The 15,177-nt window shown below is 42.4% G+C and overlaps 1 protein-coding gene across 2 annotated transcripts; it reads right to left on the bottom strand.

Annotated features, from left to right (window-relative positions):
• Positions 1-11,256, bottom strand: dlk1 (delta like non-canonical Notch ligand 1). 2 transcript variants are annotated; one of them, XM_028001284.1, is made up of 7 exons: positions 11,005-11,256; positions 10,897-10,914; positions 10,598-10,691; positions 10,359-10,422; positions 9,379-9,509; positions 7,182-7,323; positions 1-1,011 (listed from the first exon to the last, which is right to left on the bottom strand). In XM_028001284.1, exons 3-7 carry the CDS (start codon positions 10,647-10,649, stop codon positions 222-224), a joined length of 1,179 nt encoding a protein of 392 aa, XP_027857085.1. In that variant the 5' UTR covers positions 10,650-10,691; positions 10,897-10,914; positions 11,005-11,256; the 3' UTR covers positions 1-221. The 2 variants fall into 2 exon arrangements, with proteins under 2 accessions (XP_027857085.1, XP_027857086.1); XM_028001285.1 differs by lacking the exon at positions 10,897-10,914.
• Between the last annotated feature and the right edge of the window lie 3,921 nt (positions 11,257-15,177).

Raw genomic sequence — 15,177 nt, 5'->3', positions numbered from 1 at the left:
TTTTGAATTTCTGCACAATTTCAGTGGATTTTAATAGCATGACTGACTGAAACATTTACAGCCTCATGTAACATTTCGTCCCCTTGGTCCAGACAGGATACATTCAGCCCAGTCTGCGCTAAACAGCTGCACAACAGTGACAGCGCTTCATTCTGGGTTACACCGTGACATTCGTTGGGGCTCCCTCCGCAGGGAGCCGGTAACAGGAGGAGACGTTTTGATCAGATGGAGGTGTAGTGTCTCCCGAAGCTGGAGAGTCTAATCTTTTCTGGCAGGATGATGTTTACAGAGTGCTCCGGTTCTTCCTGGCTCGCGCTGCCAGCTTCCCTCAGCAGGTGTTCCCGCTGCTGCCGCACAAGCTGGCTGTACTTGGCGTTGGCCAGCCACGTCTCGCAGCGACCAAAGAATACTATTCCTGTGGTGCCCAAGATAACCAGACAGGTGAGCAAGGCCAGCATGCCGAAACAGATGAGCTGGCCGTGGGTGACGAGGACGCCAGTGGAGTGGACCGACTCCTTCAGGGTGATCTTCAGCAAGTCTCTCTCCGGTGGTCTGAGCAGCTTGTGAAAGGCGTGGGCAGGGAGGGAGTAGTGCTGCGGAGTGAGAGCAAATCCTCTGTGCTCCACTGGTCTGGTATTGGCAGGCCTGGTCCTGGATCTCTGTCTGTGATGGAGGGAACAGGTGGGACCCGAGTACCATTTCTGGCAAATGCAGCGGAAGGTTCCGTCGGACTGACCGACGCACGTTCCATCGTTGGCGCAAGGTGCGCCCGCGCAGGCGGAGAGGCTGCTGGTGTCGTTGCACGTGAAGCCGGTGTAGCCGGGCGGACAGGCGCATGTGAAGGCCAGGCCGTGGTCCGTGCAGTTGCCCCCGTTGAGGCAAGGGTTCGGCTGGCAGCTGCCGGCGCTGATGTCACAGAGGGCGCCGGAAAATCCAGGAGGACATAAACAGGAAGGGTCGGCTGCAGAGCCGCTGGCCTCCACACACGTGCCTCCATTTTGACAAGGAGAGCTGAGGGACACAACAGGACAAAGTCAACGTATTTCAGAGAGGAAGAAGGTCTAGCATTTATTATTTAAAGGTGACCTATTATGCTTCCTTCAACAGGTTAGGATTTGGACGATACAAAACATGTTCATTACAAAACCATTTGTAGATAAGAGTTTAGTCTGATCAGTTCTGCCTATTGGTGTGTCTTGTCACTTTAAATCCAAATAACCTGCTGCTGGCCACACCTCCCTGCTCAATATTTACACTCACACATGAAAATGGCAGCAAACAGATGTGCAAATAGCAGAAGTGGAGCCTCCTGCAACAAGAAGAATCCAGCGAGTGGTTTCTAAATGGTGAATTAGCTGAAATCATGTCTTTTCCAGCAGCCATTATGAAGCGGTAAAACCAGCTAACCAAACATGTTGGAGTTCCATTTGGGTTGCTAGGTAACAGACTGGGCTCAGTTGGGGTTGCTAGGTAACAGACTGGGTTCAGCTGGAGTTGCTATGTTACGGGCTGGGCTCAGTTGTGGTTGTTAGATAATGGCGCAGTGATAATGAAACTGTTGCACCAAAATACGTTCTCTTATTACCAAACTGTGGCTTTATGGGTTTTTTTGGTTTGTTTTTCTTTTAAGCGCTTGGGCTGGTTTTAGAAGCAGTAGAAAGCCAGATGTAAGTGCAAAAATATGCAAAAAGCGAATTTTGTTCAGTCCATCCATGTTTTATTCATGTAGTTATAAACGAGGAGGCAATGAATATGAGAATTTAATCAGAAAGGTTAGAGCTTGTCTGGAGGTCATTTTAATTATTCTGCCTCCTTTCAGATGTGGTTCTGTTTTATTTCCCAGAAAAATAAAGAAGATGGTTCTGAGCAAACCCACTAATTTACCACAGACTGAGTCATCAAGCTGAAAAAGCCTCATAAGCCGTCCTTGGAGGTTGCACCAAAATTACCGCACACTTAAAGCTCTTTCACCCATGAAGAGCAGCTCATGCTTTCTAAACAGAAATCTCAGACATCGGAAAGATCTGCAGGTTTCAAGATGTTTATTCTGATATTTCACAGCCACAATAATTTGACTTTTTCCCATAAAATGTTCACAGCAACCAGAACAGATTAGTTGTCAATTTAGTGTGAAAACTTGTGGCTAATCAACAGAAACTGGTAGAAATTTAACAAGAATTATAGTCAAATTATAAAAATCGGTCTGTGGCATTTACTAGTACTAGAGACAAGCTAAGAGAAATGTTCTTTTAATATCATAATCTAAAAATAAGGTCAAAAGATCACAATAAGGTAACAGTCAAAAAAGTCGTAACAAAGTTGTCTTATCAGGGATAAGTCATACGATTTCCCCAGTAAAGCCGTAATATTCTCAGAATAAAGTCGTAATTTCATGATTACTCAAGAAATCCCGACCGTCTTGTGAATTTACATTTTGGTATCAGTTTTGGAAATAAGGAAATACTTCAATCTTGAAACAATTGTGCAGACAATTTTTCATAAAAAAATTGACTTGATCTCAAAGTTTTTTCATTAAAATTACTTTTTTTTCCTCATAATTCTATGACTTCTTTCAGCATCTTTATTCTGCTAATGTAATGACTTGATTCTCATACGCTGGTCTAAATATGCCGCCGTAAACAAAAACATATTGCAAATGTAACATTTTTCTGAATGAAGGACTTTAAATTTGACATGTCAGGCATACCATAGGAAGAAGCCGGTTACCTGCTTTTGTCAGAGAAGTTTAACATTAAATGACTGAATTGCCTCCTTTATAGACCAAACTCTGAAAACTCTGCTTTTGAAACCTACGATCTACAGAAATGGGATATTTATTTGGTTCTTCTAATCTCAGGAATGGGTTTTGGTTCACAATCCTCTCAAGGTGGTGGTTAACGATCCTGTTTGTGCTTTTGTTTCCTCTTCCACTGAACAGTTGGCTTCAGTGGATGTGACCTTTCTGGCTTTTTCTCCTGGAGAGTTTCAGTGAGAGTCTGTGGGACACCGGTCAGGTCAGCCGTCTCCTCCATGACTGCGCAGACCGTAGCGTGACATTTCTGACTTAAAGGTGACTTATTATGCTTCTTTGAACAGGTTAGGATGTTCATTAAAATTCTTTTGCACAAAATCATTCTTGGATAATGAGTTTTAGTCTTGAGTTGCTGTCATAATTAGATGTTTTAGGGCGTCTTGTCACTTTAAATCCAAATAAGTTGCTGCTGGCCATCCTCACTAACTCAACGTTTACACTCGCACATTAAAATGGCTGCAAACAGATGCGCAATTCTACCGTACATCTTTGAAATGCAGAAGTGGAGCCTCCTGCACAACCAAAAAGAACGCAGCAAGTGGTTTCTGGATGGCAAGTCAACAGCAAAGCAGCCATTGTACAGCGCATAAAGCTGAAAAAAACCCAGCAGACCAAATGTAACGGAGCTCTGCCTGGGTTGCTAAGTAACATGCTGGGGTTGCTGGGCAACAGCGCAGCTCCCATGGAGTGCGGTTCAGCAATCAGGAGGTTTTTGAAAAGGCTTGTTTTCCAGACACCAAAAAACATGAACTTATTGCCAAAAATCGGTTGTGTGTTGATTTTTTAAAAAGTGCTTTATCTGTTTTAAAAGCAGTGGAAATTAAAACGGAAACACAGAAATTGATGTTTGTCAATTCTGCATAATAAGCCCCCTTTAAATGTTACTTTTTAATTTGCCTTTTGTAATTTAACTTGAGAAATTGGGTTTTGGATTTCCACTTGCTGCAAGTCAATCAGAAATCAATTAAATTCTTGAAACATAACCGTTATTACTCACAAACATTTGAGTGATATTCTGATTTACCGAGCTGCACCGGCGACGCTCATTGGTATTCTTTTACTGCTGTGAGCAATTCTTCCCCTTCACACTAATAAGAAACAGTAGGCTCCATTTTCTGCAAATTAAAAATCTGAACCCATTACGGGACATAAATGAAAGAAACCTGGGCTCTGCCTGTGAAATAATCCACCGGCGCCGACTTGTGCGGCGGCGTATCTGATCAGTGCGGTCATGCTTAACAGGACGCAGACAGATGAAAGCTCCAGATAGAAACCAATCAATACCTCCAGCAGAACTCTGGGTAATTACACGAGCCTCCAACACCTTGTCTGAGTGTGAAGAAATACGGTTCTTTTCCAGACGTCTCTGCCTCGTAGCGCAGCTGATTAATGTTAGAACCACAAGCAGGGATCTGGGTTTTCCACCGTGACTAACGGCAGAGCAGTTTATTTTGTAAGGCAGTTCGGTGTAAGTCGGTTTATTCTGGTCAATGCTGGACAGGACAAACGCAGAGAGGTTGAGGGTTCAGGCAGCCGCCTGCGTCCCTGGAGTCTTTATCAGCCTGATGGGCAGATTGAGGATTTCTGACGGATAACAGCGATTTGCAATCCAGCAGCAGACAGGAAAGCTCTTCAGCTTTTCCCCAGATGTCATTCAGAAATGCAGAGAACTTTGTTCAACTTAATCTTTAGCTTTATGCCGCTAATTTATCTGGTTTGTTCTGTTTCTGTTTGTTCTGTTTTGACAAACCTGACAAAGAAAGGACCCTGGACTTTACATCAATGAAAAAGAAAAAAGTGATTTTTAAAAAAAATTTTACTTTAAATTCGTCAGCAAATGTAAAACATTAATTCGCCAGCAAACGTGACCCGATCCAAAACGATCAGAGCTGGAGAGAATCGAGCGGCTCTTAGCCAATCAAATTACGCCCCTCTGATCACATGTCAAGAATTCGGACTTTTGATCTCAGAAGATTGAAGTTGGAATTTCGAGAAGAACGACAGAAATCAGAAAGAACGACAAATTTTCTAAGAAATGTCAGAAATATTGGAAAAACTGAAAATTCCGGGAAAAAAAACGACAGAATTCCGAGAAAAAGACAGCAATATAAGAAAAACGGCAAAATCCTTCTAAGGAATGCCAGAAATCTGAGAAATAAAAAACATCAGGAGTTTGAGAAAAAGACAGCAATATAAGAAAACGGTCAGAAATCCAAAATACCCCACCAGGAGTCTGTAAATCTCCCGACAGAATTACAAGAAATTTAGAATTTTTCTGTGAAATGTCAGAAATCCATGAAAAACATCAGAAATCTGAGATCTGATGTGAACTCTCAGCTCACTCAGACTTTGTAAATCTGCATGTTTTATTCTCTCAGTTCAGGGTGTAAAAACTTCAGCATTAATAGCAGCCTGTTAAAATCCAAGTTCAGACGTTGCTGTTTTTATCACTTTTTGTCAAAGCAAACAAGCTGGAGCTCAGAATCTGTGGATGCTGGCGCCTCGGAGACCAAATATTCTCCATGTAAAGGCGATGCAACATTTTCCCAATGAAACTGCAGTCGAGGCCTTTTCAATGCACAACAGAGACGCAGGAAGGATGCACTGATGTCGTCCTGCAAGCTAAGCAAGGAAATCAGGTCACAGGCAGCATGGAGGCTCTGAAACGCGACAGCCTGTTAAGAGCATTTTGATTTATTTGATCTTGAAGTATTGACTTGAAAGGTTGAGTGCTTTGAAGTGGTCTAAAGAAAGCCCAGAATCTGTGGAAATGTCACATTTTCTCCAAGACAGGATCATATTTATATCCATGTTTATAACACGGGGAAATAATTGCAGTTTGACATGAAAACTAAAAAAATCCTGTAAAATAAAATCACCATTTTGCAGGAAAGAGTCGCTACTACTGATTTAAAATTGAGAAATGTTCAAACATTTAGATTTAATTTGACTATAAAGTCTTAAGATGCTTTTTATCCTTTTCCCAGTTGGAAATTCAAATAAAAACTGAATAAATTTACATTTCATTGTATAGACTACAGTTAAAAATCTGAAAAGTGTGGCATTGCATTAGCATTCAGGGCTAATTCAATACGTTAAGCCATTTTTCATTGTAATTACAGATGTAAGTCAATTAAGGTGTCTCTCTGCCAGCTGTGCACATGAACAAACTGAAATACTTTGAGTTTAGTTTATTTCTGACAAGCTCTAAAAACAGGAAGTGGACTAAAATGCAGGGCATTCTGGGTAAATACAATCAAAATAAACAAGCTAGCTTAGCGTTGGCGTCTTGTACAAAAGACAAAATAAATCCTACTACCACTAAAATCTGACGCCTCTCCTTTTTATTTCCATCTTCAGACGTGTTTTTTCCTTCAGTGCTTCTTGATGCAGCGCCCCCATAGGTGAGGAGGGGAACAGGTTTTTCAATTAGCTTTAATTGGTTAACAGCGCAACATGAAAGAACAGCAGCAGCTGGAAATGTAACAAATGATGCAACTTTTGGTCCCAAATTGAACCTGAATCTACTGGGATATCAGGTGTGATTTTTAGCTGCTGCAGTTTGTGAGCCAAACCTTTTGAACAACCTGTTCTTCTCCTCGACAGGAAAACCTCTGAAGAAGACACTGAGCGCAACTTCCTTCTTCACAAAATGGAAACAAAAATGGAGCAGCGTCAGTTTTTAGCGGTTGGAGGATTTCTCTTTTGTCTTTGGCAAAAGAACACAAGTCATTTCTCTCGCTAGTGCTAGCCTAGTGTGTTTGTTTTGGTTTCATCTACCCAGAATGCCCTGCTCTGTGTGTTTCTGCAGCGGTCTCCAGTTTGCTTGGCGTTCACATATGCATTCAAACCGCATCAGAGTTCACTTCAACCAAACCAACATCGAGGTTTGTAGACAGACCAGAGTTTACTTTTCTTGACTGATTGCACATTCAGACCTCCCTAAAACCCAGCCGAGCCGAGTTCGATCCGGACCGAGCAGAGTTCGATCCAAACCAACCAGAGTTTGATCCAAACCAACCAGAGTTCGATCCAAACCGAGCCGAATTCGATCCAAACCGAGCCGAGTTCGATCCAAACCGAGCCGAGTTCGATCCAAACCGAGCCGAGTTCGATCCAAACCAACCAGAGTTCGATTAAATCAGACTGAACGGGTCTGCACTCCTCATTCTGTTTTAACAACTCAAAACAAATCCAGTTACAGATGAGATTTAAACGGGTTTAAATGGAAAGTATTGAGACCAATTATTAGAGCAACGAAACTGAAGTGCAACAAGAAAACTATAAATAATATTTTATTTAGTAGTGGCTGCATATTAATCCCTATAAATAATTGTTCCTATTAATAAATAAAAACAGGTTGTGGTACCCGTTCAGAAGGCAAAGTCTCTGCTTCATCTGGCAGTTTTCTCCAGCGTAGCCCTGGGGACAGACACACAGGTAGCCGCCCTCTCCTCTCTCTATGCAGGTGGCGTTACTGGGACAAGGCTTGGATGAGCACAGGCGAGTATCTGGTGCAGAAAAACAGAAAATCACAACATCATGTGGTTTTTCAGATCACTGTGTGCCTCTTCTAACGTCTTTGTTGCTACTCTCGCTCCGTCTCTGCCGCCGCATGGCAGCAGCTTTGCATCCTCAAAGAGACAGAGCCCAGTGCATAACACTGGCGATGTGAACATATGCTCCAGCAGAATATGAAAGGCAGCGTGAACGCTCAGATAACTGGGTCAAACTGCTCAAAATACCTCATCCAAAAAAATAAAGCAGAAACTCCTTTGAATTATTCCTCTTTGTTCCTCACTTTGCTCGAGGGATCAACAGATTCCGTATTAATTATTCGGTTTTGTTTAAAAATGTCATCCTTAGGACGCCAGTGAACACATTTTCAAAGGTAAGGTGGTAAATTTCTATCTGCAGGGTCGGCCCAAACCTTTTTGAGGCCCAGAGCAGATTTTAATTTGGGGCCCCACATACCAACATGTCAACACCAGATGGTTCATCATTCCTAAGCTTCTCTATGTTAGCTTAGAACAGCTTCGTTCTTAATTAGCTTGCGTCATGCCAGAGTTATTATGGCTGTTGATTTGCAGGAGAAGCAAACTGAAACAAAACAAAACAGTGGATTTTGAAATGCAAAATGGTGCTTAAGTTATGGATGGACAGTAAATCAATAATATACATCATGATAAGTGATCAATATCAGCAAGTAATACATCTTATAGAATGTTCAATAATTTCACTGTACTCCGATCCAGAACCAGAACGTTGGTGGAATCAACTCACCACCAACCCTCGCTTGCCGTTTGGTTACCTAGCAACTCACTCATTCTACGGTTGCCTAGCAACAACCTGCTGAGTAACTGGTGCAGCAGCAGTTTAAGGTTCCGCCACTAAGCCTCATAACTACTTAAAAATACGAAACGACAGTGTGGACTGAAAACTGTGGATAAAACAGGAAAAGTCACACGAGCAGCATTTTAGATATTTAAACACTAATCAATAACGACTGATCTGAAACAGCCATAGTTTTAGTGCGTTATACAATTTTAACTATTAAACAGTAACAATAAAAAACTGCTAGCTTGCAACGACTACCAATGTGGTCAACATAATGTGCTAGATCTTAAATATATGCATAATTTATACATTAAAGATTTATAGACTTTCTACTAATTGTCAACAAGGTCAGGAAAAACCTTTAATTAAAAAACAGCAAGAGGGAAAGAAGCAGGTCACTCATGCTAGCTTGACTATGACAATCTTAACATGTAGATGTGATGTGAAATTTGATGTTTCGGTTCAGTTACAAAATAAAAAAGGCAATCTGAACACCGACTAACATATTATCAGCAGAGCAGGTGTTTAAATTAGCTGATCAACGACCGCTTTGTTAGCTTAGCTACTAGCAGCAGTAGCTAATCGATCACTTATTAATGATCGCAAGATAAACATCAAGCCTAAAAGCAAAATACTGTAACAGACTGAATGTTCTGTTCTTGGTGTTTACACGTTTTCTTGGTGTTGAATCCTGAAACAAAGTGGCATCGTCGTCAGTTGCTATGGCAACAAGACTGTAGCGTAGCTGACAGAAAGCGAGGAAAAAAGTGGTTTTGTTCTTCAACAATTTTTCTTTGATATTTTTTCCCTTGCTGTGGCGCACTGCACTAAATTAATAATACCTACACCTCCAGGTTTCTTTGTTTAACGGGATCGTTAGAACTCAGCAGCGCGGACATGAACGGCACATAAAAGAGTCGTCTTCCAACGATTCACACGTGCATAATTTCCAGTTGTAAACAATAACATGTCTATAGAAATAGTTTTTTCCATGTTTAAAAGCATTCAGTTTGTATTATTCAGTGTTAATTTACATATTTATCATGCTGGCTTGACGCTCTTGGTGGCCCCCCGGTGGTGTGGAGGCTCAGAGCAGCCACTTGACTCGCACATCCCTTGGGCCGGTTCTGTCCTCTTTATTCTGATTAATTTCATGTCCTTTTTTCTGGGCAGCGGTGACTCAGTCTCACCTCTGCGGCGGAAAAGGTGGAGCGGTTGATGCGACTCACCTTGGTCGCACAGGCTGCCCACCCAGCCCTCTTTGCAGACGCACTGCCAGGCTTTCTCACACGCGCCGTGCAAACAGCCTGGGAACGGGATGCAGCGGTCGCAGTTCTCCCCCTCCCACCCGGGTTTGCACCTAAAGGGTAACAGGAAGGAGAAAAAATTTAAAATGAAAGCAATTTGAAACTATTTATACACCAACCCACACATCACTTTTCATTCTAATGTCCTCAAAACACCTAAAGCATCCAGACGACTTAAACTATAAACTATTATTGGGATTCTCTGTGGTAGGGTAAATAGAAATTAAAGAAAAACCCTCTAAGTAAATTTATAAAATCATCTTCTGCAGCAATTAGAGCTGCATGTCCATTTGGAGATTAAAATTTTAGGACATTATTTTTTAAATTTGATTAAATACGGTTTTAAAACAAGTTTTCAATAGATTCTAGTTCTGGGTTTTCTGTGGTAAGGTACATAATAATATAATCTGCATATCAATTTTCAGATTAATTAGCACATTCTTTTTAAAATGTAGTTGAAACAGAGATTTGATGAAATATGGTTTTAAATTAAGTTCTTTATAGATTCTAGCTCTGGATTTTCTGTTAAGAGTAAATAAAAATTAAAGAAACACGACAGATTTGATGAAATCTGGCCTTAAATGTTAAGTTTTTACAGTTTCTAGTTCTGAATGCATCCATAGGCTTTGATCTAAACCATTCAAATTAATTATAAATGAGCAGAAAACACTTCTTTAATCCATAATTTAGATACCCAGGAAGTAAAATGTGACAAATGACAGCTTTCAGTGGGTGAACTTTGCCAAACTCAAAGTTTAAAAAAGATTTATTTTTCAAATCCAAGCTGTGAAACCTCCAGATTGTGGTTGAATTTCCCTGAATGAGGAACATTTATGGAGATGGGGTTGAAAAAGCCCGCAGGATGTGAGCCATCATCTGCTCAGGTAATTTTAGCAACCCACCTGCACTTCCCCGGCTTCTCACAAAACCCATTTTCTGTGCTGCACGCCGCGCTGCATTCCCAGCCTCAAACAGAAACAGCCGCAGTCACAACACACACAAAACACTCAAAAACAGTCAAATATTCAGCCGTTAGGGCGAAAACAACAACAAAAAAAATCATTTAATCTCGGACAAAATGAGCGTAATTCCTTTGGGGTTGCTTAAATGTCTCAGAGGAATGTTGGAAACCACGGATTACCTTTTGCTATTCCCGTCACGACCAGAATTAAGACCACCCCGATGAGATGCATCGCAATTTGAAGGAAGGCGACCCTCTTTGTCCTGCAGAGCCGCTGCAACAAAATAAAATAAAATAAAAACAAACCGTTTCTCCACTACAATAATCCCAATTCCTACAAGTTTGTTATCAGAGAAGCAACCGTTCTTTAATTGTATAATTCTCCCAAATTTATAATTTGGGAGAATTTTTCTAATTTGAATCAGTTAAAATTAAACTTATTAAGAAATAATTAGTGGTAATTTCCGTCGTCGACGCACCTGAGCCTCCTGCTCCCGCTGAGCATGAGGGGAAGCAGAAAGGAGAGATTTTGCCAAAAAACGGATTTCATGTCAAAAAGCATCTAAATGTAACAAAGACAGTTTTACCTATGGCATCCAGACGCCGCGCCGCCGAACAGCGTCGCTCATATTTCACCGGTTTGCCCGGGTTGTTGTTGTTTTCCGGAACCAGGCGGCGGGTTCTTGGAGGTGAACAGGTGAACCGGCGCTCTGATTGCTCCGAGGCGGACCTGCTGGTTCGGACGGGACTGCTGGTGCTGCTGCGGCGCGGCGCGTCCCGGCGCGGCTCGCTCCTCCCACCGACCGGGCCCCCCGCTGGGAGGAGGCGGGACACTTTCACCGAACCGAACCTCAGCTCGTTTTTACTGGAAATATGGAAATATGAGGTTTCTGTGGATCAGTATCACTCAGATATGACAAGACATGAGGGCGAAACCTGGGAAAATAGGAAAAGAACCGACAGCTCCCAAAAAACTTAGACATTTTGAGATTAATTTCAGAGATTTTCTAGGAAAAAAACGTGTAAATTTATGAGCTTGAAAAGTCAAGAATGTGCTACAAAAAAAAATCTGAAATTAAAAATTTTATTTCAGAAACTTTCTAGAAATTTTCCCAAAGTCAAAAAGTTTTTTCTTGCAAATTAAAAGAAAAAATGTAACTTAGAAATTCAAGTTTCAAAAGTCAAAAATGTAGTAGAAAAGAAGCACAAAAATGTGAATAATTTCCGAAAATTTCTAAAGAAAAAGACATAAAAATAATCATGAACATTTCAGAAAATTTCCAAAAGTCAAAAAAATTTTTTTCAGAATTTCTTATATTTTGACTCAGAAATTTGAATTTGAAAAGTTGAGAATTTACTAGAAAAAAATGGTCAAAGTTTTAGGTTAGCCTCAGACGTTTCTAGAGAAAAACAGACATTTCCGAGTTTGTAAAGTCAAAAAATTATTACTAAAAAACCCCTGAAGTTTTGAGATTAATTTCAGAAATTTTGTAGAAAAAAAGGTGAATATTTCAGAAAATTTCCAAAAGTTGAAAAGGTTTTTCTTGCAAAATTTTTAAATTTAGAACTCAGAAATTCAAGTTTGAAAAGCAAGAAATTTATTATAAACCCTCCAGAAATTAATCTCAGAAATTTTCTACAAAAACAAAATTATGTCAGAGAAAATTTTCTGATTGTTCTCTAAAATATTTTCATGACTTTTCAAACTCTGGAGCTTCCAAGTTTTCTAATTCTTTATTGAAATAATCGTCAACTAATTTTGTAATTGATTAAACTGAAGTCTAAAGACTATAAAAAAGAAAATTTGCTGAAAAATAACATTATTAGAACAGTAATTAAGCTAAAACTGTACAAAAAATAAACACACTTTCAATTTAAGATTAAAAAACTTGTTTGTAAATATGTTTTTTTTAACGATTAATCAGTTGATCAAAAAAAAAAAAATAGCCAACATGCTCACATGTTAATAGGAATATTTTTTAGCTGGAGATACTAAATAAATGCTATGTTGTTGCTTTTAAAGCAATAAAATGTTTATTTTCTTACTTTAAAAATAAATTTAATTATTTGATTAATTGCATCTTTTAATGTATTTTTAATATTTTATGAAATAAGCTAAATTGGTTTGATGGAAAATCTGCAGAGAATCAATAGAATAACCGATTACTGAAATAATCGTTAGTTGTTAGTCTGCATGTTTCTTCTGTCTTAAATGTTTAGTATTTCAAATTACTTTTAGAAAATATTCCAGAAGACAAAAATTAAAACAACGAAATTAAAATAAGTGACAAAAGTGTTTAATTTTTCAGTGATACAACAGATTAAAGCGATAAAACAGCAGAAACAGAAGGAAATAATTTATAGTTTTTCCCTTCTTACGCCTCCAACGCCGGAGGGGAAAAATGTATTTTCCTTCAGTCTCTCACTTTAAAATGATCTGGGAGGAAAAACAAGCCAGTCCTACATTTCAATGTCCGTATATTTAATGCTGCCACAAGTTTCCAAGAACAGAAAAAAAATGTTTTCAATCTTATAAAGTAAAGAACTCAGTTAAGGTCCAATCATGAGCTTCACACGAACTATACTAGATCAGAACCGAAGATCCTGGAAAAACAAGTAAATCTCTCTAATTCTTTACTTTTATACAGTATATATATATATATATATATATATATATATATATATATATATATATATATATATATGTATATATATGTATATATATATACATATATATATATATATGCTCCTCCATGGGCTGCCACCTTATCGTGGTGGAGGGGTTTGAGTGCCCCAATGATCCTAGGAGCTATGCTGTCTGGGGCTTCATGCCCCTGGTAGGGTCACCCAAGGCAGACAGGTCCTAGGTGAGGGACCAGACAAAGTGCAGCCCGAAGACCCCAATGATGAAGGAAAACCTTGGACTTGGTGTTCCCTCGCCCGGACGCGGGTCACCGGGGCCCCACTCTGGAGCCAGGCCTGGAGGGGGGGCATGATGGCGAGCGTCTGGTGGCCGGGCTTTTACCCATGGAGCCCGGCCGGGCTCAGCCCGAAGAGGAAACATGGCCCCCCCTCCCATGGGCCCACCACCCGTGGGAGGGGCCAAAGGGGTCGGGTGCACTGTGTGATGGGTGGCGGCCAAGGGAGGGGACCCTGGCGGTCCGATCCTCGGTTGCAGAAACTGGCTCTTGGGACGTGGAATGTCACCTCTCTGGTGGGGAAGGAGCCGGAGCTAGTGCGTGAGGTCGAGAGGTTCCGGCTAGAAATAGTCGGTCTCACCTCGACGCATGGCTCTGGTTCTGGAACCAGTCTCCTTGAGAGGGGCTGGACATACTTCCACTCTGGAGTTGCCCAGGGAGAGAGACGTCGGGCAGGAGTGGGCATACTTGTTGCTCCCCATCTCGGCGCCTGTACGTTGGGGTTTACCCCGGTGAACGAGAGGGTAGCATCCCTCCGCCTACGGGTGGGGGGACGGGTTCTGACTGTCGTTTGTGCTTACGGGCCGAACGACAGTTCAGATTACCCACCCTTTTTGGAGTCCTTAGAGGGGGTACTGGAGAGTGCTCCTCCTGGGGACTCCCTTGTTCTGCTGGGGGACTTCAACGCTCACGTGGGCAACGACAGTGAGACCTGGAGGGGCGTGGTTGGGAGGAACGGCCCGCCCGACCTGAACTCGAGCGATGTTCTGTTGCTGGACTTCTGTGCTCGCCATGGATTGTCCATAACGAACACCATGTTCAAGCATAAGGGTGTCCATATGTGCACTTGGCACCAGGACACCCTAGGCCGCAGTTCGATGATCGACTTTGTCATCGTTTCATCGGATCTGCGGCCGTATGTCTTGGACACTCGGGTGAAGAGAGGTGCGGAGCTGTCCACTGACCACTACCTGGTGGTGAGTTGGCTCCGGTGGTGGGGGCGAAAGCCGGTCAGACCTGGCAGGCCCAAACGTGTTGTGAGGGTCTGCTGGGAACGTCTGGCGGAATCCCCTGTGAGACGGAGCTTTAACTCCCATCTCCGGCAAAACTTCGAACACGTCCCGGGGGAGGTGGGGGACATGGAGTCTGAGTGGACCGTGTTCCGTGCCTCCATTGTCGAGGCGGCCGATCGGAGCTGTGGCCGCAAGGTTGTCGGTGCCTGTCGCGGCGGCAACCCTCGAACCCGTTGGTGGACACCTTCGGTGAGGGATGCCGTCAGGCTGAAGAAGGAGTCCTATCGGGCCTTTTTGGCCTGTGGGACTCCGGAAGCAGCTGATGGGTACCGGCGGGCGAAGCGGCATGCGGCTCGGGCGGTTGCTGAGGCAAAAACTCGGGCGTGGGAGGAGTTTGGAGAGGCCATGGAGAAAGACTTCCGCACGGCTTCGAGGCGATTCTGGTCCACCATCCGGCGTCTCAGGGGGGGGAAGCGGTGCAGCACCAACACTGTTTATAGTGGGGATGGTGTGCTGCTGACCTCTGCTCGGGACGTTGTGGGCCGGTGGGCAGAGTACTTCGAAGACCTCCTCAATCCCACCAACATGCCTTCCACTGAGGAAGCGGAGCCTGGGGACTCTGGGTTGGGCTCTCCAATCTCTGGGGGCGAGGTCGCCGAGGTGGTTAAAAAGCTCCTCGGTGGCAGGGCCCCGGGGGTGGATGAGATCCGCCCGGAGTTCCTTAAGGCTCTGGATGTTGTAGGGTTGTGTTGGTTGACGCGACTCTGCAATATCGCATGGACATCGGGGGCAGTTCCCCTGGATTGGCAGACTGGGGTGGTGGTCCCCC

This window comes from Xiphophorus couchianus, chromosome 19 (genome assembly GCF_001444195.1).
Source record: "Xiphophorus couchianus chromosome 19, X_couchianus-1.0, whole genome shotgun sequence".
NCBI classification, from domain to species: Eukaryota; Metazoa; Chordata; class Actinopteri; order Cyprinodontiformes; family Poeciliidae; genus Xiphophorus; species Xiphophorus couchianus.
Note: the sequence above shows the minus strand (reverse complement) of the source record. Positions and strands in the feature narration are given on the sequence as shown.

Excerpts from the sequence above, each read along its gene's own strand:
- dlk1 (XM_028001284.1), bottom strand. The coding sequence starts at position 10,649 with ATGCATCTCATCGGGGTGGTCTTAATTCTGGTCGTGACGGGAATAGCA. Across the intron at positions 10,423-10,597 it reads CGTGACGGGAATAGCAAAAG|GCTGGGAATGCAGCGCGGCG; the intron begins GTAATCCGTGGT and ends TTTCTGTTTGAG. Across the intron at positions 1,012-7,181 it reads AGACTTTGCCTTCTGAACGG|CTCTCCTTGTCAAAATGGAG; the intron begins GTACCACAACCT and ends TGTGTCCCTCAG.